At 47.8% G+C, this 23,582-nt stretch overlaps 2 protein-coding genes across 8 annotated transcripts in view; both read right to left on the reverse strand.

The window, feature by feature from the left end:
• Window positions 1-6,351: 6,351 nt before the first annotated feature.
• On the reverse strand, window positions 6,352-16,875 carry LOC149331047 (transmembrane protein 229b-like). The gene is made up of 3 exons (XM_089560065.1): window positions 16,570-16,875; window positions 14,481-14,575; window positions 6,352-8,020 (listed from the first exon to the last, which is right to left on the reverse strand). The coding sequence occupies exon 3, from the start codon at window positions 7,980-7,982 to the stop codon at window positions 7,419-7,421; it is 564 nt and encodes a 187-aa protein (XP_089416191.1). The 5' UTR covers window positions 7,983-8,020; window positions 14,481-14,575; window positions 16,570-16,875; the 3' UTR covers window positions 6,352-7,418.
• A 4,481-nt stretch (window positions 16,876-21,356) lies between these two features.
• Window positions 21,357-23,582, reverse strand: part of LOC149331048 (transmembrane protein 229b-like) — a 33,848-nt gene continuing 31,622 nt past the window's right edge. For all 7 annotated transcript variants that reach the window (XM_089561800.1, XM_089561796.1, XM_089561799.1 and 4 more), the window contains one exon: window positions 21,357-23,450. In XM_089561800.1, coding sequence (XP_089417926.1) covers window positions 22,856-23,422 — 567 coding nt within the window. In that variant the 5' untranslated portion in view covers window positions 23,423-23,450 and the 3' untranslated portion in view covers window positions 21,357-22,855. The remainder of the gene's footprint in view (window positions 23,451-23,582) is intronic.

Here is a 23,582-nt window from a genome sequence, read left to right on the forward strand (position 1 = left end):
ACCAAGGGTTGCGTCTGTCACCTCGCAACACCTCGGTCGCCTCGCAATGCGCCTCGGTTGCCGAGCCACGAGTGAGACCGGACCGTAAGGAGCTACAAAGGCAGAAAGCGCGACCGAGTCCTCGACGCGTGAGCGCCTAGCAGGGATGACCGCACCGCAGCTCACCTTCGAGACCTTTGCCGCTGAGAAACGAAACGACGGGGCATTGAACGCTCTGGGTCGGCAGTCTCCGGACGTGATTGAAGCTGCGAGCGAACAAGAAATCTCGCAAGACAAAAAGGCACTGGGTCAGCGAAAGAGAAACTCCGTACCTCACCATTCTGCTGAGCGAAATATGAAAGCCGAGCCCTTCAAGACGCTTTGAAAATGCTTCAGCACAACACGCAGACGATGTAGTACTCACCCCCTTATCTGCTGCTCTATTTTTCGAGCTTTTTCGGTCAACGTTCCCGAAGAGCTTCGGTGTTGCAACATGGAACACGCTCGCAAAAAGTACCCTCCGTAAGCGAAACTGCGCTTGCTCAAAACAGCGCATGCACTGTGGCTCAGTAAGCTCAAGTCAGTGCATTCGACATTGTCACTGCCATTTGCGCAAAGTTCAGCGAGAGTAAAACGAGTCAAGAAAAAGGACTATCCGGAAGTGAATTCAAGGAAGATTGGCATTGACCTGCTAGCTTTCTCTCTTGCATCCATGCACTGTGTGAAAACGTCAAGCAGAGCTACGATCGGCCGGGAGACCGAAGCCTAACCACCTCTGCCAGCAGCAGACAAATGTTACCAATAAATTATTTGAATGCAGCGCCGGAGAACGCTGACATGTGAAAAGGAGACATACAAGACGTCCGTGTCCAATCTGTCCACTTCCTCAAGCACTGCTCTCGTTAGTATGAAACCGAACCGTCCGGTATTTAAGTAACTACTTTAATTGACCACTAAAATGTGCGAAGCGGAGGAATAGAAAAATTGTCTTTGAGGCTTTTTCATCAGTCAACTGCACCATAATACTTGTTGAAGTAATTTTGAATTCTAACAAAAGTTTTTGTGTTATGCCTTATGCTTTAATTAACGTTTCTTTGTTGCACTTTTTGCAAAAATTACGAGGAACTTTAGCGGCTAAAGCGGTGAAAGGCGAAAGCCTGAGTGCTGCATTCTGCTACGCGATTGTTCACTGCACATTTTCATGGTGCATTAATTAACTGCCAATTAATGACGCTCAAGCTTCGCCTTTAGGAGTGGAACGCGACAGCGTGTTGTAGCGCTGCCACGGAGTCCAAAGAACGCCACCACCCGTCCGGCGCGATGCGTTGCCCTTTGAACGGAACGCTTTTTTGAGGAAAGGAAATGGGGCTGTAATTCTCTGTCATCTCGGTGGACACCTGAACCACACCGTACAGGAAGGAAGGAAGTGTGAGTGAAAGAAGAAAGAGGGGCCGTGATGAAGAAAATTAAAATTGTATTTGAGGAAAGGAAATTACTCAGTATCTGTCTCACATATTTCGGTGGACACCCGTCAAAATTCGCGCGCGGTAACGTCACGACAATTTCGACCAATCTGAAACGCGGACAAATACGCCTTGCTCGTCGGTAAACTGGTTTTTGAGGAAAGGAAATGTATCTGTCTCTCATATCTCGGTGGACACCTTAACCTCGCCGTAACGGGAAGGGAGGAAGATGGGAGCGAACGAAGACACCGTATTCACTAGACGCACTTTGTTCATTCTAAACCATCGAGCTGGCATGGCGGAGTTTTTTGGATTGCAAGAAACCAGTCCATGCTTTCCCGAAAATAAATTCGGGCCGGTCGTGCGTCTTTGTCACAATAGTAGCCTGCCATTCTGGAGCGCCATATACAGTGGAGGCCCAAGAGCATTATGAGATCAAAAGGTGCCCCATCCTCATTATCAGTGCTTAAATAGCGAATTCCGTGCGCGTCAAGTGGTAGCTCTTTCTTTATGGTCCTTTGTAACACGTCCCAAAAATAAACCCCTTCCCAGCAATGCAAAAAAACATGGTCTATTGTTTCAGGCTGTTTACAAATTAAGCAGTTCGATCCCCACGGTAAAAAGAAATCCTTTCCCTCTAGAAACTTTTTAACTGGTAACGTCCCGATGTGTAACTTAAAAAAGAAAGTCTTTACTCCTGGTGGCACCTGCATTTTCTTCACCCTTTTTAAAACAAGCCTCCCGAGTGGCTCTCAAGACTAGAGCCGTTGTGTATGTTGCGGGAATTTTAAGCTGACGAAGCCAGTCTCGTGCTGGCTGACCACGACAGTGTCGTATGTATATAGCGTTATGTGTATTTTTGTTGTGCAATGTCATGAGCCAAAGCTAGGCAATAAAGAAAAAAGAAAAGCTGGCATGGCGGAATGGTAGCGTGCTCGACTCGCACTCCGGAGACCGGGGTTCGATTCCCAAGGTCGGCCAATTTCTTACTCGGCTTTATTTGTTTATTTATCTGGTCTGACTAGAAAGGTTAATTAGACTAATTGGTTAAGTAAGCAATTAACCAAACTCAGCCAAACTTACTTGGAGCATCACTATACGATCCCTTTAATTGGTTGCATGGTTAGTAGCCAAAGTACAATTGGCCCGTTTTGAAATTCGCGCATTGTGACGTCACGACCGTTTCGACCAATTGAAAAGCGTGACATTTCTGTCGACAGCTCCTGCTTACAACGATGAGGCATTAAAGGCTTCCGCCTTAAAAATGTATCGCGTTTATAATATGACTGTATCCCTATCCCCCTTATGTAATACCCTCCTCTGGAGGACTTCGGGGTTAACGTGAATAAATAAATAAATAAATAAATAAATAAACCCGAGCCCTTCGCTAAGATCAAGATACTGTTGCTGCTACTCGCAGTGCTGCTTTGAGTGCGCGTCTTCGAAATAATATATCCGAGCAGATGGGCTGAGTAATGGATGCTCCGATTGTTCCGGCGTGTGGGGGACATGTCGTACAGGCCTCCCTTTCTAAATCTCATTGTCTAGCCAGCAACCAAAGCAGCAGCGAAGCCCCTCTTCAAGAGATGCGCGTGAGTCACCTTGCAATTCGAGACGGATGGCCGGACCTCTCAGACAGGCACATTCTTCGCCGTGACTGTGCACGATACGGCGTGGCGCTTGGAAAGGCGACAAAGTCTGTTTTGAGCTGGACGAGTTAAAATTTCTGTGAAGGGTGACCATTTTACGCACACGGCAGCGAAGCCAGGCCACCAGACCACATCTTGATCACATGGCTCGTTGAACACCTGCCATGACTTTCCGCGCACAATTCTGAGTCGCATAGACTTTCCGCTGGATTAAAACTTGCACTGCGTATGCTCCTACCCAAGCACGTAAACTAGACGACTCAGGCGCACTGTTTGAGGGGACACTTTCCACAAGGAATAGAAAGCAAGTGGGACGCGCCGATGGCTACACAAACACGTTCGGCGGTTATCGCGGTCAAAATGGCCGTAACCGTCAGCCGTGACCTATTTATGCATGCCTGGGAACTTTCTGGATAACGCGCTTACATTGTCGCGAACTTTTCTGAACGTTGCGCAATCGACCGGGCATCATCGTGATATACCTCGAACAGTAAGCGAGAGCAGTAATGTTATTAGTGGCATTAGCAGCTATATTAGCAAATACATTATGAATGTGTTGATTCCGTTTGAGGTTTTTAATTATGCACAGCCCAAGGTAAAATATTATTAGCTCAGAAATTGAAATTAAGCTTGTACTTTCTATGAGCAATACACATAAAAACAGTTTTCTCAGAATTTGCCATCTGCTGATCCTCACACCAGGCGACAACTTTCTGAAATGCACAATTCAAGCATATTTGATACGAAGGGCAAACTGCGAGTATTGGAAACGGTTGTGTCCATATAATTGAATTCTTATGGGAACAACCTTCACACCATCATCTATATAGAGCAGAAAAAGAAGAGCCTCAAGGTCCTAACCCCGCGAATGCAAGAACCTACGGGAAAATGTAGAGGCGTGATTTTTAAAAGAAACTGATTGTTTACGTGTAGTAAGCTAATCTGAAATACAGCTAAATAGGTGATGATTTCTGGCAATTTTTGTTTAATTTATGGAGTAGTATATGATAAAAAAAACTTTATCGAAAGCTTTACAAAGTTTCATAAGAATGGCGTCTGTCTCACGTTATTTATAAATTTTTTAAAGTCATGCACTGCTTGTATCAGTTGATCGAGTCAGCCTTTCCGGAACCCATTCTTCCCGTAGTTAGAGTTCTTTGGGAATATCGCAGCCGTGGCTTTGAGGTCGAGCACCCGCCTCGGCTTCTGGATGTAATGGGTTCGACTGCGGCTGCCGGTAGGTTACCCAATCATGTTCTGAAATGGGTACAAGCCACCGCTCGGCCCAGTGCTCGGCTGTCCAGGTCCATGGCTAGGGAAAGGAGACTGCACCTTCGAGTACCGTCGCTGTGGGTTTGAACAGGCACATCTAAAAGGGGCCACAAATGGGCTGTACCGCCCGAGGCGAATTTTAAGTAGTTTGTAGGCGGAACGAATCACTGGCCCGTCATTGCAACGATTGGTCGAAGACCCTTTTTCCAATCATATCCCCCCACCCCCCACCCCTAGTAAAGCCGAGCACCAGACCGGGGAAATCTTACAACCATTAAAAAAACAACGGTGGATACCAATACGATGGCAATGGAAATCGAATGCTAAGCGAATACCAAAAGCAATCGCTTCGGTGGTTTAAAGATGGCCGCATATACCAAAAGGGAATTTCCCCAGAACGAGCTGGGTCGTCTGAAATGTGCATCTGAATTATGTGCTGCGAGAGTTTACACAGAGTTGGGGTTAATTAAATAGGATGGTAGGTATGAATGCCGAGCTTACTCCCAATCACGGGGAAGTGGCTTGATTATGACGGTTTGGTTTGGTTTGGTTTATTGGGGTTTAACGTCCCAAAGCGACTCCGGCTATGAGGTACGCCGTAGTGAAGGGCTCCGGAAATTTCGACCACCTGGGGCTCTTTAACGTGCACTGACATCGCACAGCACACGGGCCTCTAGAATTTCGCCTCCATCGAAATTCGGCCGTCGCGGCCGGAATCGAACCCGCGTACTTCGGGTCTGCAGCCAAGCGCCGTAACCACTGAGCCACCAAGGCGGAGGGAATATGACGGTCCTCCAGTCGCCCAGCACTTGGCTTGAAGCAAAAGCATCATCAAGAAAGTGGCTTTGAGCGCATTTCTTTTACACCTCAACAGTATAGAAGCAGCCATGTAGTCCGCGACGGACGAAGAAGTCGACGGCCCCCTTGCCATTCCTAGACACGCTTGTAAAACGTAACAGTGACAGAATTGCATTCAGTGTATTCAGGAAGGACACACACACCGGCGTGTACTACATACCTTCAGCTCCGTGCACCCGACCTGTCACAAGAAGTCCGTGGTTGCGTCACTTGTACGCCGCGCAGAAAAACTGAGCTCAACTCCGGAGGACCGGGCGGCCGTGCTACCACACGCAGTGCTCTTGTCTTCGGGATATCGCAGTTCGTTTATCGAGACTGTCGAAAATCGCCGCGCACATCCAGCGCCACAAGACCCCAGCGATAAGAGAAAGAAAAAAAGGAGTCCGATACCGTAAGTCCCTGGCGTAAGCGAAACCTTGTCCAGCGTTTTTCGGTCATACGAAGTCGACGTCGCGCACGGCCCTACGCACAAGCTTAGACACGCAATGGTGACGGCAAAAGACAAGCTAGCGAGCGAGAAGTTCCCGGGCATCGTGCACAGGATTCTTTGCGCAGGCTGAGAACACGTGTACGGTACTACATCGGTGAAACGGACGATTTCCAGAACAGATTGCAACAATGATGTCAGCAAGAAGCACGTGGCAACAAACGTGCTGGCTGAACACGCAGTCTCTTCTGGCCATGACATCGACACGGATGGCGCAAAGATAGCCGGAAAAGAAAAGGAAAAGACAAGGCTTTGCTTCAAATCCCTTCATATTCGGATGACGGCACACGCTCAATCGCAGCGAAGGCGATCTACCCCCCATATACACCCGCTGCTTACATCTCATCCTGAAGCCTACATAATCAACTCTCACTTTCATCACTTCATTGTGAAGAAGGCCCCCGTAGCGACGCCAAAAGGTCTTTTATTTTAGCAAGATTGGTCGGCACTGAATATTTTCCCGCCGTGAACATTCCCGACCAGACGAGTTTCCGTCAAAACCTGGATTTGAAGTGTTGATCAAATAGGTCGGCAGTTTCTTTGCCACGGTGAATCACCGTACCGTCCACGCCAAACACACCGTATTCATTTGATGTAAGGTGAATGCTTCTCCGAAGTTTCTCTGAAGCCGATGTGATGAAATTTGGCAATAATCCATCATAATAGTGCTACCTGTCAGTACTGACGTTGCCTTTAAGCTTTGAAGTTAATTTACAAACTTCGTTTGCAACGGAAGGCTAAGTTAAGCTCTCCAGGCGCCTTTTCAACAGAAGTGTTTGACGAAAATCCAGGCGATTTTGGTTTTTTTTTTTATTATTCGTGGTACTGCGTAGTTTTTCATTGCATGCAACTTGCAAGCGCGACGGCCACGCGTCGCAGTGTTCTAAGTATAATTCATACTGTACAGTACTAGCTACCACTGTGCAGTATCTTGGACGTTCTAATGTTCCTTTAAAGTGTGCAATATCGTAATGATATTTTCACGTAAACGAGAATTTATTTCAGCAATGGCACCAATAGATAAAGCTTTCTGTGGTGTCTGACTTCCATTGTGTTCCGCGCAGCAGGAGAATTCTGTTGCGCCGAGTGGCAGAAGACGACCTCGTCAAACCCAGATCAGCCTACATGTGTGCCAAAGTTATCATCAGTTCGGATAGCTATAGTCTCAATTCCCATTCCTTAAGAGCGTCAAGTAAAGGTACTCAATTGGTAAAAACGCCCAGTGCGGCTCTCAGTGCCGTCGCTTTTTCTGCCCAATTCCCGTTGAAGCACGGACGAGGGTACACTTACGCACTTTTCGCAGCAAGAGCATTTAGATTTAAATGTACGTAGCACCTCCTGGCTGCATACAAACTGGCGCAGTACTCACATAATGCAATGAAAGCTTTGGTGCGATTCGGTTGACATTTTTTTAAAGCTTGATGTTCAAAAAACATGAATCGCATTCGTGCTGCAAAAATATCGAGTGATCTCAAGGCGAAAGCAGTGCTCACTGTATGCGTGACTGTGGTGCGTTCTTTTATCAAGTAATTTCATCTACAAGTTTGTCAGCACCACTTCTGATGCATAGTATTTCGCTAGCACATGTGCAGCAATCTGACCCTGAGAGAAGCAATGCAACGATCACCTTGCTTACACCTGGGAATTTTCCTTCCCGTACTCACAAAGCCACAGTCGTATCGGACACTTCACCCTCTTGATCTTCGGACGTCACTCTCGCTTCGAACTCGATGTCGCGTGCCCATTATTCGCGTGAATATCTGATACTTCGGGTCTGTTAATCCCAACAGTCTGAGGTTCCACCTGTTGCAACCACACTAGTCTTTTCACGTTGGGCAGGAGCAGAACTTCGAAGAGCACCCCGCAGAGGAACCACAGAGGCGCGTACTCCAGCGTCACCAGCCCAGAAACGTTGTACCGAAAACTCCTGTAGTCCCAGGGACACCACCCCATGGCCCTGAGCACGAAGCCCGTGGTGAACTCCCAAGAGTAGATCCAGCAGGTATGGGCGAGCGCTCTGGTGGGAAGAGCAAAGCCCCGCCTGTGGAAGACGCCGCTGATCTTCTCCATGGCCACGCAGGAGACCGAGTAGATGACGAGGCTCCAGACGCTGCTGTGGCCCCGGAGGTCGAGGCTTCCAGACGCCACCAGGTTCCAGGCGGCCGTGAAGGTGACCTCGATCAGGTAGCCGTGCAGCGCATACAGGTACAGGCGGTTGGCCAGGGACAGTGGACGCCACGGTGTTATCTCCCGGGAGCGGCTTACCGATGTCATAGCCGGTGCAGACTTTTACCAAGGTGGTGGCAAAAAATCTGCAAGTAGTTAAACATTTGCCGCACACAGCTGTGGTTTGGGGCACGCTACAACTTAAGGCCCGCCTAAAGTGTGCTTAGACGGAAACTTTGCCATGAGTGCACAGGAGTAAGTCCAACGAATTTAACGTTCGCACCGAAATGTGCTCGAAAAAAGCTACCCTCTTATTTCACTAGCCGCACTCGCTACGTAAAACCGAAGAAATAATGCCCACGCAGAGCTCACAAACTCGTAGCTAATCTACACCTATGCGTACAGCGCTTATCTAACGCTCCTTTGGCGTGGTAATAGGGCCTAGTCAGGCTGATTATGATGTCTTTGAGGTTAAGCGATGTGAACAACCGCGTAGCGCCTTTATCAGTGCCGAGTGCAGACATGCAGGAACAGGCTTCATAACGAAACCTGTAGATGATAGGTCTGAAAGCTGGCGTAGCTACTTACTTTCCACGGATATTGAGCCTTCCCGAGGCAGATCTAGGTCGTAGCTTCTTGCTAATAGCTTCTTGCGTAGTGTTAGCCGCGGTTTGGCGAATACTGCCAAACGAAGCGATAGCAGAGGTTTGAAGATAAAGGGAGTTTGTAGTTGGTTGGTTGGTTGGTTGGCCTCGAGTAGAATGGCACATACCCACTACGGGGGAGTGGCCAAGACACAGGCGGTGAACTGTTGGAATGATTAGGAGCTTTAGAGGAAAAGGAGAATTAATAGGGTATAGGCTGACAGATTGGACGACGCAACGAAAGGGGTCCTGTTAGCTGGGAGATCGAAGATGGGAGGACGGCATAATGTGCAGATTTGAATACATCTGGAATGGTTCAATTTTGTATAGACTGAAAGAGAGGCAGAAAAAATAAAAAAGAATAATAATAAATTAAAAGTTTGATAATCAGAAAAATGAAAAGGGGAAAAAAATAAATAAATAAATAAATAAATAAAAAAAAGTAAAAAAAAAATTAGCATGGGAGTCGCTGTGTTTCTAAAAGAAATTTTTGAACCGCACAGCGCGCACTCCTGTTGCTTCGTCCAAGCGAAGTAGCGCCAAAGGAAAGAACAACCTCAGTGGACACAGGCAGACCCAGCTGATGAAACGGAATTTCTAATAGGCGCCTCCTCAAAGAAGAGAATCGGCGGCAGAACAGCAGGAAGTGATCCACTGTCTCAGGCTCGGAACAAAATGGGCACAGTGGAGAAACCGCCAGACCAGATCTGTGAAGGTAGAAATTTAGCAGAGGAACTCGGCATCGCAAACGCGTGAAAGAGACCTCCAGTCTGCGCGAACTCCAGTCTTTGCTGCTCCAAGGGTGCAGAAGATGCTTGTATTCGGGGGATGAAGTAAGCGCCGAGGCTGAAAATTCCTGAAATATTGTGTAACTGCGAAACCTCACCGCAGCTGTATATGCGCAGGTTGGCAGGACCGCAATTATTGGGCCACAGAGAGAGGCCCTTGCTAATGAATCAGCAACCTCATTTAACTGAATGCCCACGTGACCCGGTACCCAAAGCAACCTCACCGACTTTAGATGAAGCGGGATCAGCTGCTTAAAGAGGCGTAATGCCCGAGACTCAGAGGGAGATGATAAAGAAAAGCAAATAGATAGAGAGTCCGTCATAACCATGACTTTGGAAACGGCAGGATCTAATTTACGTAAAGCTAGAATGACAGCTAATAATTCGGCCAGATAAATTGGAGTGAAGTCAGGGAGACGGAGAGAAAAGGACCATCCCAATGCAGGAGAAAAAATGCCCACACCTGCCTTTTCACGATCCTGCGAGGCATCGGTAGCAATGAGAATATGAAAAGGAAAGGATCTTAGGTGGTCCTGTAACAAACCGAGAAGGAGAGGAAAGGGCTGGAGCTTGGCATTCGATGGGAAAATGTTATCAAATGCAATCTCGACTGAAGGTGAGATGTTATGCAGAGGATGGATATCTGTGAGCTTAATGTTTAAGGGATCGAGGAGAGACTGCACGAAACATATCTGCGGAGTATGCAAACGAGACCAGGTGGCATTTAAAAAGACGGCGGGCTGACTAAGAAATATTACATTGGATGTGTGGAGAGGAGAGTCGCACAAATTTAAAAAGGTTTGGACTGTTAAAAGGCGAAATCTGGCTAATAAAGAAGGAATTCGCGCCTCAAGGTGCAGGACAACATTAGCTACATACTTCGGAAGTCCCAAGCAGAGGCGCAACGCCTCACGCTCCAAGAGCACAAGCGGTCGAAGTTTATAGGCAGGAGCTCCTGAGAATAAAACACATCCGAACTCCAAAATTGGGCGGACATACATTTTATAGATCAGCAGAAGTGTGTGCCTTCTCATCCCTGACCTAGCGCTGCAAAGACGACGCAGGATGCCAATGGCCCGAACTCCTTTTACAGAAACTTGCTCAATGTGAGGCCGCCAGGACATAGTAGAGTCATAGATCACTCCAAGATACTTCACTGTTTGAACCTGAGGAATTATATGATTTCTATAAGAAACGCAGATATGTACAGGATGAGAAACCGGGAAGACCAACAAGGCGCATTTGTTCACATTGAGGGACAGATGAATACTTCCTAACCAGTTGTCAAGAATATTGAGGTAATCCTGCAAGATCTGATACAGAGAGTGAATATCTTTTGCAGAAGCAAAAAATGCGATGTCGTCAGCGTACACGTAAGTTGACACATTATGGATGCATGGAATGGAGCTTAGAAAGATGTTAAAAAGAACAGGGGAAAGAACTGAGCCTTGCGGAACACCTCTTGTCTGTCGGAATTTCTTTGAAGAAACACCATTTCGGCGGCAATAAAATTCTCTGTTTTCCAGGAAAGCAAAGATCCAGGCTACGAAATAGTTTGGGAAATTAAGGACCTGTAATCTGTGTAACAGCATCGAATACTCGACGCTGTCGTAGGCTTTACTGATATCCAGTGTGACAAGCGCGGCAAACTGTTTAGTGCTGCGAGCTAATTTAATACGGCTCTCAAGGTCAGTATGAGCACACCAAATCGAACAGCCCGGCCTGAAACCAATTTGACAAGGATTCAAGATATCATTTGCAGAAATGAAATACATGATACGACGAAGCAGGACCCGTTCCACCAATTTCACTAAATTCGATGTTAATGAAATCGGGCGTATGTTGTCAGAAGTGAAACCCTCCCCTTGTTTTTTAAGTATTGGAACTATTTCCGCAAGACGCCACTCATGGGGTATCCATGGACCTTTAAGGGAATGGTTAACCAAAGCCAATAAATCTTCAGGAGATTCGGTAAACAAAATTTTAATCATAGATGTAGTGACCTTATCGGGGCCAGGAGCCGCTGGAGATAGGCGCAAAACAATTTGCGAAAGCTCAGGCATAGTGACCTCAATGAAATCACTGGAGATGCATGAGAATGTAGGTGGATAATGAAGTGCAGATGTGAATCGACGTTCTAGGCCACCCGCAATTCCCTCTAAGGCCTTAGCGATGTCAGCAGGGGATTGAACGAGGGATTCAATATTGACAGCCGGTGGAATCACTTTCCTTCTCCTCATAAAATTAAACAGGGCCCGTTTATTCCCTGACTGAGAAAGAAAATCATAATGACTTGTAATATACTCCTCCTTCGCGCGGGAGATAGTGCGCTTAAATGTTGCTGCGACATACTTATAATCCAACCAATTTTTAGGGCATTGATTTAGGAGGAGTTTCGTCCAGGCTGCTTTCCGCCGTCTATAGGCACGCGTGCACTCTGCATTCCACCAATTATTGGTGATTGCATCCTTGGATCCTGTGACTATGAATTCAGACTTTTGCCTTGCGCGTTCCAACACTGTGCATATATGTGTAGCTTTACATTCGGAACTCGTAGTGGTGTTTCGGTCCGAATCGATTGTGAGAGCTGATTTGAGAGTGTCTTTAAAGCGAACATAATTTATGAAGGTGCGCTGTTGTCGTTCGGGAAGAGTTAAGTTACACGCAACCCTGAAACTGATCGGTAGATGATCACTGTTAGTCGCGCAGTCAACAGGCGCCCAAGACGAGACAGAGACTCCTGGGGAGGAAAAAGTTAAGTCTAAAACAGAGCGGCATAGACCACGTACAAATGTAGGCATGCCTGAATTGTTGCAGACTATGTTGTTGTCGCAAACCCAATTAAATAGTCTAGAGCCGAAACAATCTGTTTTAAACCCCCACGTCACATGGTGCGAATTAAAATCCCCAACTAATAAAACCTGAGATCTGCTGCTAGACATCAATGAGTCAAGGGGCCGAGTGTCATGCACACCTGAAGGGAAATATGCGTTAGCTACAGTAAAGGGCTGTTGACCTGGGATATTGAGATCAACCGCAAGTATTTCGCACTGACTGTCCGCATACTGAAAAGAAATGAAGGCCCTGTGACAAAACTTTAAGGAAATTAGCAGCAACAACCCTCCCCCTCGTGAAGACCTATCTAGCCGGAACGAACGGTAATGTTTGAGATGATAATTAATATCTGAAGTAAGCCATGTTTCCTGTAACGCAATTACATCCGGTTGAAGTTGAGTACATAGGCATATTAAATCTGTTGAAGCTGAGGATATAGATCGGCAATTCCATTGGAGAACACTTAACGACCCTATCTTGGCGGGAGAGCTGCAGCGGCAACTGCCGCTTCGAGAATCCTGGTCTTAGGATTTTGTTTTGCATGACTTTTCTGGGACTTGGACTGGTGACAAGATGGATCCGGGATACTCAAAGGAGACCCACTTCGTTTTTGGGCGCGGGTATCGAATTCCATCTCAATACATTCATCAGAGGATGCGTCCTTAACGCTGTTCGGGAGAGATTTTTCAGGAGTCGTTTGTCGCTCATGCTGACTTTAGCCCTGTGGAGCGCTATTGATGTCCACAGATGGTGGAGGAGCAGCCGAAACCATAGAGGACAAGAGCGGAGCGGCGTGCGCTTGCAGCATATTAGTCATCTGGGTAGCTACTACCTGTGAGATGCACGTGGATACCGTTTCCATAATACGTTCCATTGCATTCGCCACTGCTTTTTCAACCGCAGCGTTAATTGCTTGTGTCCAAGAGGCGTCCATTGCAGGTGGACATTTGGCAGCCACACTAGAATAGCATGAGGCTCTTTCTTTGACTGCTGCAAAGGCCTCTCGTCGCGTGCATCGACGTTTATCTATTATCTCTAGAACCTGCACTTCTTGAGCTCGTGCAGGACAATCAGGAAAGTTGGCAGAGTGGGCACCACCACACAGGCAACATTTTTCTTGCTGTTCAGGGCATTCTTCTCTTGCATGGCTTTCGCCGCATGCACAGCACCGTGAGCCCGATTTGCACGCTTTGGCGCTGTGGCCAAATCTCCAACAGTTCTGACACTGAAGGGGACGAGAGTTAAATGCGTCAACTCGAAACACTAGTGGCCACACTTTGATCTCTGAAGGGCACACTACTCCTGCGAATGTGGCTATGACGGACTCTGTAGGTATTTTCACCCCCTCTACCATTCTGCTGCAACGATGGACCGCAATGACGCCCGCAGACGAGAGGTTCTCCAGCGTTTCTGAAGGGCTCAATCGAGAGTCAACACCTCGGACTAAGCCCTTGGAACATGCTAAATGAGGCGGAATAAATGCGCTCACCGGGTGGTTGGCGAAGGAGGTACACCTCAAAAGGTCGGCGACACAATCCTTGTCCGGCGACCTGCACAATATCCCACCCTTGCCGAACTGCCGCACATCTGTGATTCGCATGAAATGTGGCGATGTAGTCTGAAGGGCCACCTGCACCGCTTCCGGGTTATTCAAACGAATGGCGCCTCCATCAGCCGGAACTAAAGCCACAGGAATGCTGGTGACTCCACTGCGAAAAAAGACATCGATTGGGAGCTGGTCCTGTGGAAGAGAGGCCGACCAAGGGGAAAACCCTTGGCCGGGGGAAGAGGTAGACATTAAGCCGTCGTCCCGCGCCCTATCACCCTATAACAGGAGCAGGCACAGAAAACAAGAAGGACAAATTGGGCAAGCTAGCACAACACCGCCAGGTACTCAGCCGCTACGGTCAGTTCTTCTTCTTCGTCGTTGTTGTTGTTAGTCTTCTTCTTCTTCACCTCTTTATAATGTTGTTAGTCTATAAGAGCAAAGCCTACTTCTGCTTCATCCTCCGCCGGCGTCGTCTGCACGTGCCCACAAGCTATTTTCCCGCAGGTTCTGTTTTTGCCACGGTTAATTCTTCATGTTGCACCCTGATATCTCGGCGAATTACTTAGCATCCATTTTTTTCTTGCCTGCGGATTACTTAGAATCTATCAGCACGTTTAGCTGCGCGGGTCAACCCGCAGCTAAACGTGTTGTGTTCGGAGCTGATTGGTTATCGTATTTTCTTCCTTTTTTTTTCTCTTTACTTTTTATGCGATAGCTTTAGACGCCTCATCGAGAAATGGTCGCATAAGTGATGAAAGTGACGTCACCAGATAAGAAACGACAACTGTACCTTTCGATGTTTCTTCATTGCGTCCGTGTCGCCGCCTCTAGACACCTTCGGGGGAACATCTGAACGCCAACTTGAGAACCCGGAGACATACCTGGCTGTGTGGAAACAGACTTGTAGGGGTCCGCAAATACAACCATAAAATAATAAAATTTTATTTATTTATTTATTATTTATTTATTTATTCTAATACATACAGCGCCGCAAATGGCCTTACAATAAGAGGGGGGGGGGGGGGGGGATTAACACGTAATACATATGAAAACAGGCAAAAAGTGATGTACAGATAGTAAACCGCGACCGATGATCACACTAGGCCATGAACAAGAGTCAAGTAACAGTGCACGTGTTTTATGTTGCTATGCTATGTACCTGCTTCCATCGCCGGCCTTTTATCTCCTCGTCTTGTTCTTTTTTTGAGTTGTTATTTTGTTTTTTCTTTCTTTCTTCTTCGCTTCCATATCTATGGTATATATTCTGATATCCTTCCTAATAAAAAATTCAGTCGTGAGAAAGCGCTCGTGTCCTGTCTTCACCTTACCTGTGTCTTGTTTTTCGCGCTACGTTTTTCGAAGATGCAATTGCTCCGACTAGCCCAGTTTAGCTTACTTGTACAAGAGATCCACAAAGATGATGCGAGTAAATCATTTGAAGTAATTGACGCTACCCTTTCAGAAGGGCTATTCCAATCTTTTAGACACTGGAAAAAAGAATACCTGTACATGTCTCTTCTACATGCAATTTCCTTTACATCTAGTGGATGATCACGCCATAGCGAAACACGGTGTGGTGCATGAATACACAAGTCACGGTTTATGCCATTCTTAGAATTATATATACTATGAAAAATTTTCTGATCTCATAATATCTGCGTTTTTTCTGGTGACTGCCATCCCAGAGAGTTTTTTGCGCATGAAACGCTAAAATTCCTGCTATAATTATTAAAGGTTGTGAAGGCGTAACAGCTTGTAATGCGCAATGTAATTAGGTGCCACTGGGAATTTTTCGTCTCTTCTCTGCCCCATCCATCTATTTATAGCAAGAATTCGCCATGCCCTTTCCGGTGGCTGTTGTTAGCCTGTCCCTTCACCTGCACTTTTAGGTAACAAAAGCCAAGTGATGTACTACGTAACCGAAAACAAATATCATCACATGTAGTACTGGCTCCATAACGGGAAGGATAAATGCGTCAGAGCCAAATTTTCTACGCAACAACGCAAGGGGGATGGTGGAGACTGCGGTAATATTATTTAAAAACGCAAAGCTACGGTGCGAGGCGCGGACAATAGCAAGCTACCAAGCGACAACGCGTTCAGCTCAATGGTTTTCTGTTTATTAGGCTCTGAATGGGTACCTAAAATGCAATAATTGTAGAGAGTACAGCAACCGTGTTTCCTTCAAGTGGGTCCTCTCTTTTTTTGCTTAGCTTCCCTCATTCGTAGTTGTTATGCCAATAGCACCGGTGGGCTCATCATATCCAGACAAGGTGAGCACACTGGCGAAGACAAGGCCTCTTGTCGAAACGTTGCCAAGCACACTGAGGCTTTCCCCTTCCTTGTTCGCTTTGTGCGTTCTCATCCAGATAGCAATAGTTATACACAATTCATTTTTTAGTAATTCTACAAAACACAGCAATACAGTGCGCAGTTTCGAGGTACAAGAAAGCAAAGGATTGAAATTCAGAAAGCTAAGCTGACCGACGGCTTTGGTTTCAATAAGTGCCTACAATACTTATCAGTTGCAGCACTTCTCAACTACATACATTCGGCTAGCGCAGACAACTGCATCTCGACTTTACACGGACGACTTCCCAGCACAGCACAAAATTTCCACCCTTAAACTGTTCCCTCCAACGACTACTTTCTGTGGTCGTGCCTAATGGTACAGGAAATGCTTTCAGTTGAGGCAGTGTGCAGCCAGTGAATGTGCGATTCTGGCATACTTCAAGTGCTTACGGCACATATAAGAAAGAAATGCGCCAAATCTTTGAAGCGCCTTCTTGAAAACATTCGGGTACAATTTTTCTCTCGCGAAGTGAGAGCCAGAGGTTTACCTCTCGGCATGAACACGCTGCCAAGTAAGGTCAACTTACCTTTCTTTTAGGTGTGCCAGCTGTCAGTTACGTAGCACGTCGTTTTGGGGCAGCGTTCCCGCCCCGGCTAAAAGTAAAGCCGTTAAGCGGGCCAGGCGTCAGCCCACCTCACAGAGGCAGGCGCGTGGATACGTGGGGGAAAATCGCGCGCGCTGCGGTGCCGAGACATCGCGTAGCCTGCAGCTGCGTCCGAAACTGCCTCCGGATTGTCGCGCAGCGAGCCGGCTCAGGCCCCATGCGTCGGGCTCGTCAAACTTGCGAGCGCTTCCTCTGCGAATGGTCGCGCGGGAGCATCCGTTCGGCCTCTGCGCTTGATAGGACACGCCCCTCTCTTTTCCTGCCTTTGCCATTGTTTGCCCTCCTCCCTTCCCACCGTCTTTTTTCTCTCCCTCTCTGGCAGCCGCTCTTCGAGTAATGAACCTGCCAGCAGCGTTCACCTTCTGGCGGTCGTCTCGGTCTAATTTCCGCGTTACCCGTGATCGGGTGAACAGGGCCGTTCCATGCAGCTCACGTGCGAAGCGCGCGTCCCCGCCTATATCGTTCGACAGACTGCCGAGTAACGTTCGTCGCCGCCTGAACCGACTCGCCGATGGCAGCGTCAGTGCAGCTCAGGCAGCTGACGTTGTTCGCTGCATCTGCACTCCGCGCCCGAAACAGCCATGAGGGAGTCTATTCAGTGGAGCTACGCCAAAGCTTGCCATCAAACCTCGTAATACAAGGAAAGGTTTGGGCATTCGATTTCTGTCGTTCTAAGAGCATTCCAACACGTCTAATTCGTTTTTATCCCGCTACTCCTCTTTGAGTAAGCCTGCAATTTTTTTTGCAAAGCACTGCCATGCAGGCCTGGCAAACGAGGCTCGAGACCAGAGAATACCTACGTTGTTTGTGATTTTGACGAAAGAAGTGCATTGATCGCACAAAGGGCATGCACCCACTGCTCTCAAAGCTCCTGGTTTTAAAAGAACACTTCGCACAATATTCACTAACATAAACCTCGAAAACCGACGTTGATGTCGCAAAGACCACTTTTTGGATGTCCCGAGGATGTCCTGAGGATGTCGAGCAGCAGATCGCTGCATGAGATTGCGCAAGCAAACACCAACATTTGCAGGGAATTAGTAAGGAGCGGTGTGTCTGCGTGAGTGGCTGTACGAAGGAAAAAGGAAAGTACACGGGCCTGTCCAATGGCATTAAACAGCCCACTATCACTGCCTCGTGCGGAAGGAGAACTGTTTAGAGAACCTAGAAATGACAGAGAAAAAAAATAAGCTGAGGTTTAGCTCTGATTAAACCGGGCAAGTTGCGTAAGCAAGCAGCAACTATTTTGCCCGAGGCGAACGCGCGTATTTATCCCCCCCCCCCCCCCCCCCCCTGCTTCCTTTTTCCTCTCTCCACATTCCGACACATGCGTCGAGAGCGCGCGACTAGGCGCGCGACGGTCCTGCCGCCTGGTGGAGCGCGGCTGAAACAGTTGCTATGGCAACGGCGCTCCATCTGTTTGACCTCGGCCAGCGCCGGGAGCTACGCGACGGCTCGAAATCTCGCGCAGTATTGCTTACGCAATAAAAGCAGACGCAAACCGAGGTTAGTTGGTAAACATTTATTAAAACAGACAAGGGTCCGCAGGCCCAGAACTAGGGATCGGCCAAGACTCCTTGGAATCTGGCAGCCTCCAGAGCGAGACCGATGAGCGCTCGTTTGTCGTCTAGGGTAGAGCTGCGTAGACGAGCCTCCCAGGTATGTTGTGTGGATGTTGGCAGGTGTTGTCGTGGACAAGTCCAGACCATATGAAGGAGGTCTGCTGGGGTATTGCAGTGCTTACACATCGGCATATACCGTTCAGGAAATATATTATGGAATCTTTTGGGATTGGGGAAAGTGTCCGTCTGGAGTTGGCGCCATATGACGGCCTCTGTCTTTGTAAGTTCTTGGTGCGGACCTGGATAGAGTTGGCGAGAAAGACGATAGGGCTGCAACAGATCGCGTAAAGTGATTATGGTGTCCTTCCTGACCAAGGCGGGCATGTTGGGGGCGGGATGATAAGCTGCTCGGAAAGTGAGCCCTCGAGCTAGCTCGTGTGCTCCCTCATTACCCTTCAGACCCATGTTGGCTGGAGCCCATATAAGGAGGGTCAGGTGTTTAGGAGGATTTGATACGAGTACGCGAAACGCTTCGACTGAAATACGGCCATGAGTAAAATTAAGAATGGCGCGCTGTGAGTCACTTATGACCACACTAGCTTTAGAAGTGGAGAGCGCGAGAGCAATAGCTACTTCCTCCGCTGAAGTGATATGTGAAGTGCGTACGGAGCAGGAGGCATGAAGAGTGATGTTCTCATCTGTGGCAACCGCTGTTGCAGCAGTCCGAGTAGGATGGTCTGCCGCGTCTGTGTAAAGCACGTCAAGTCGGCCAGCATATCGCTGCTGGAGTGACGCGGCCCGAGCTTCTCTGCGATCTTGATGCGACCTGCACCGAAGAAACAACAATGGCTGCGTCTAAAGCCAATGTGTCCCCCTGTTTATGCCCTCCACAAATCTGTTGATTCCAAATTCTATAGGCGCTTCCTTCGAATCTGCATATATATGCGTGGTGCTGCATAAGTGAGTTCCATAAATCTGTATTGAGTGTTATTTCACCAATACCAGCGAAGCTCACTGTGCAAACTGCGCAAAAGTTAAATTTATCGCTTATAATACCGATGTCGCGGAGGCAACTACACAGGGCACCACAAACGTAATTGTTGTGACGTGAACCTGGAGCAGTGGAAGCTGTATATCTTCCGAATCCAGGGGCGGAACCTGCTGTTAACAACAGTAAGAATCCGCCCGCCCCCACGCGACCGAAAAGCTCTCGTCATTGCGCAAAAATGACGGCATGCGTCATTGAATTGGCTGATTGGTCGAGAGAGGTCGCGTGACCTGGTGGCGTCACCACAACCTGCCCACAGAAGAAAGAAGAAAAGATAGAGATAGCAAGAGAGAGAAGCAGAAAAAAAAATGGCAGGAAAATTCTGCTACCGAAGAACACCCATCTTCTTCGCAATAATTGTTTTTTTAAAAATCACTGAAAAGTTTATAACATGAAGTAAGGACCCCGAAACACCAATGTAGCAACAGCGGCGATCTCTAATGTTGTCGCGTTCCTCTCTTAAGGTGTGTTAAGTGTTCCCAAGTTTCTTCTTCCTCTTTCTCTCTCTCTCTCTCCACTGCTCTTTCTCTTCTCCCTTCGATGCTATCTTTCGATACATTTTGTGTATAAGTATTAAGTGCCGCTTGCAAAAAGTGAAAGTATCCGAGTATCGGCATCGAAAATACATTTTTAGCGCAGTGTATTTTAACGATATTCGATATTCAAAGAAGAGTGAGCGTCGCACATTTTGAGGCTGCTGCGAATCAGGATTCGGGTCTGCCGCACTCCACTCGCTTAGCCGGCAGCGCACTACGCTTACTACGCTCGTTGTTCGGCATTCTGCACGCTCGGTGATAGAAGGGACAAGGAGGCAGGCTCAACGTTATGGTAGAAACGGCATCCCTTCACCGCTATTGCAAGTTGCGATGAAATGAGAGACTTTCCCCTTCATGCTCAGGAGCTTATGCAACATTTGTTGTTTGCTCTGTCAGCATGACAAAGGTCGCGCACTCTACCACAAGCGGGTCAATGGAGATATCAGTGCCGGCAGCGTCAAGTGCATCAGCTGACGGATTCCTTTCACTGGGAACAGCTACGCTAAAAACCATAGTTCTCATTAACTATGCCTCGAGTATCCTCCAGTCAACGCGGCTATTCTTCCATCTTATCCGTTGATGAAAATTCGGGGAACACTTAAGCTCCACTTATGAGCGTGACCTTAAAGCGTCAATAACTCCGTTCAGCGACCCGGGGTCCTCTTTGCGTATCACTTCGCAGAGACGGGCACCGCTCTTTATTTTATTTTAATTATTTTTTAACTTGGTTATTTTAAATTTTTATTTTTAATTTTCACCAGGCCTTCCTTACATGATGTGATGAAGGACAGAGACTGCGGTCATGATTGCTGTTTCGAAGCCTAACACAACAGAAAAAGTTGGAACGTTCACTACCAACTAAGAGTCGGCAGTTTTGTCAATAACCTCCTTGTATTGCATTGTATTCTCACGCCTTTGAAGGCAATAACGAAAATAAAGTCCTTCAGTAGTCGTGAGCTAGCGACACGGCTCAAGAGGCAGCGGTTCGAGTCCTGGTCGACCATTTTGTTTTTCTCTCTACAAAGGCACTACGGGGTAGTGGTGGAATGACGTCACGATCCTGTAGACCAATGCGAAATTTTGTAGTGACGTCATCATTGCGGTACCCTGTGATGTTTTTTAATTGCTCGCGCGACGTCATACCGTTGTGACGTCACGATCCTCTCCACCAATTCTGATTTTCTCGACACGCCAACGGCAACTACGGTGGTTTCTCCGCTAAACGTAACCCTTAACGCTGTAACGTTAAAAGCCGCTTCCATCAAACACAGCACAGCAACATGCTCGTGTATACGGAGGCTTTTTTTTCGCTAGCTTCGCTTAAAGCACCGCCGCATCGCGAGACTCTTTCGGACCGACGGGTTAAAGAAATGCTGTCACTTACTACGGTTAAGTGAAAAAACGTCTAAACAACAGAGATTAGCAAGATATGCTTTGCTTAATAAAAACTTTTAGTCCGTTGGGCTCTCCCAAGTGCACGGAGCTTTTAGCACAGCGCTTTTAGCACAAGGCGAAAACAAAGGCAACCGCCATATACTGCAGTAACGAACCAAGAGCATCAGAAACAGTTCTCAGTTTATTCGTATGTAGTCAAGCGCTCAGATACCGATACGCCTGAAGAACACTAGCTTTAAAAAAAAAAAAATTGAACGCTTCCTGAGGAAGTGATCGTTTCAACATCACCATGGATTCCCTCCAAAGCTGAAGTTTTAACGAAACCTGCTGCGCCGACAGTGGAGTTTGAAAGAAAGTGGAGCATAAAGAAATCCGTGCGGCCGGATTCGTTGAAACATTTTCAAATACAGTGCGCTTCATGAAATACATCAAGAATTTCCAGAAACAAATCTGATTGCCATATTCATTAATATTGATGATTTCAGTGGTGTATGTAAGTATTGATGATACAGTATCGAGTATATGTAATGGACATCAATTTTGACTCGGTATCTTGTATCGGTATCGGAAACAATTTTTGACAGCATCGGGTATCGGTTTCGAAGATACTTTTTTCAAGTATCCTGCCCAGCCCTGATAACCACAGTCTGCACTTTCAACGCAGCTAACACTGACTTTACTCTGAGCTAGTGTTGCCCGTAACGCGATTTCACCAAATGTTTGCAACAACCCAGGGAACGCGGAGCTCACCGCGATTTCAGTGGACGTGTGCATAGATGCACTTACCGCTTTGTTTGTTCGGTGTTTCTTCTCAGTTTATTAGATACTCTTCTCTTGCGGACGGGCAGGCTGTGCCAAGCGGCTGGCACTCGTTTTTCAAAGAGAGCAGTGCGAAAGACTTTGTCAACGCTGAACAGCGACAGCGTCGTGCGAGTGAGCCGAACAGTGGAGCCACTCAGGAGTTACTCACATGCTCGTACGCGTGAGAGGGAGCGTCGATAACGATAAACCGAACATCGTCGTTAGATGAACGCGCCGTATGTTTGGGAGTATCGCACGCGTAAAAGTGAGGCGTCCTAGCCATGGAGATGCAGATAAAACATATACTTTATGTTGAAGAGGCGCACATCACTCAGTGAGACATCCACGTGTCTGCAAGTGTTGTGAACTGATATCACAAGGTTATGTAAATTAAATTTAAGATCACCCCCCAAAAAATAGCTTATCTTGTCTCTAGGCCTGATAATTTGTGTATTTCTTTGTTGCCAAGCTTGCTCATAGCACCCGTTAACAATATGTTCCAGTGCTGTATATTTCCCCGCATTTGGTCTATGATTGACCTCTTGCGTAGCGCATCACAAGGCCCCAATATAACCTAGCTAGTTTCTAAATTTATTTTTGCTTGGTGCTGTACTTAGTATTTTGGCCCAACCATGCAGCGCCGCAGGAGTCAACAGAAACGTAATGCGGCCTGTCGCTGCCTTCTGATCGGCCGAGGCAGTACCGCCCAGTGTAGGCGAGCTCAAGTAAACAAACCAGGCAATAGTGCAAGGATGCTCCAAAGAACCGCACGGATGATTAGATTCCTCCCTTCCGGGAGAAGCCTAGGCCTCGGTTGCATTCAGGTATGCTTGAGTTCAGTGAATCACCGCCTGCACGGCGCACCATCAGTCTCCCTTCGAAACGGGGACCACGTAGCCGTTCTTCAGAGGGAGAACAGGGGCCGCGTATCCCACACCTGCAGCAGGTTCCCCATGACGCACCCACACCAGTTGTTTCACGTTGGGCACCATGAGCACTTCGAAGAGCACGCCGCAGAGGAACCACAGCGGAGCGTACTCCAGCGTCACCAGTCCGGCAACGTTGAACTGGAAGTCACTGTAGTCCCAGGGACACCACCCCATGGCCCTGAGCACGAGGCCAGTGGTGAACTCCCAGGCGTAGATCCAGCAGGTGTGGGCCAGCGCTCTGGTGGGAAGAGCAAAGCCCCGCCTCTGGAAGACGCCGTTGATCTTCTCCATGGCCACGCAGGAGACCGAGTAGATGACGAGGCTCCACACGCTGCTGTGGCCCCGGAGGTCGAGGCTTCCGGAGGCCACCAGGTTCCAGGCGGCCGTGAACGTGACCTCGATCAGGTAGCCGTGCAGAGCGTACAGGTACAGGCGGCAGGCCAGGGACAGCGGACGCCATGGTGTTATCTTCCCAGAACCCGTTGGTCCTCCAGTTGGAGCCATTTCGTGCTAACCTCCAGTTACGATGAATCTGAAAGAAATAAGTTGAAGCAACTAGGTGAAGTTCGCTGCTGGACAAAGGATTTTCTAAGTGGTCCCCGTTTACTTATTATTCATTTACAGAATACTGCAGACCGAATCGGTCCAAGCAGGAGAGGGTACA

The sequence above is a fragment of the Amblyomma mixtum genome, chromosome 9, assembly GCF_055824585.1.
Source record: "Amblyomma mixtum isolate Tamu chromosome 9, ASM5582458v1, whole genome shotgun sequence".
Taxonomy (NCBI): Eukaryota; Metazoa; Arthropoda; class Arachnida; order Ixodida; family Ixodidae; genus Amblyomma; species Amblyomma mixtum.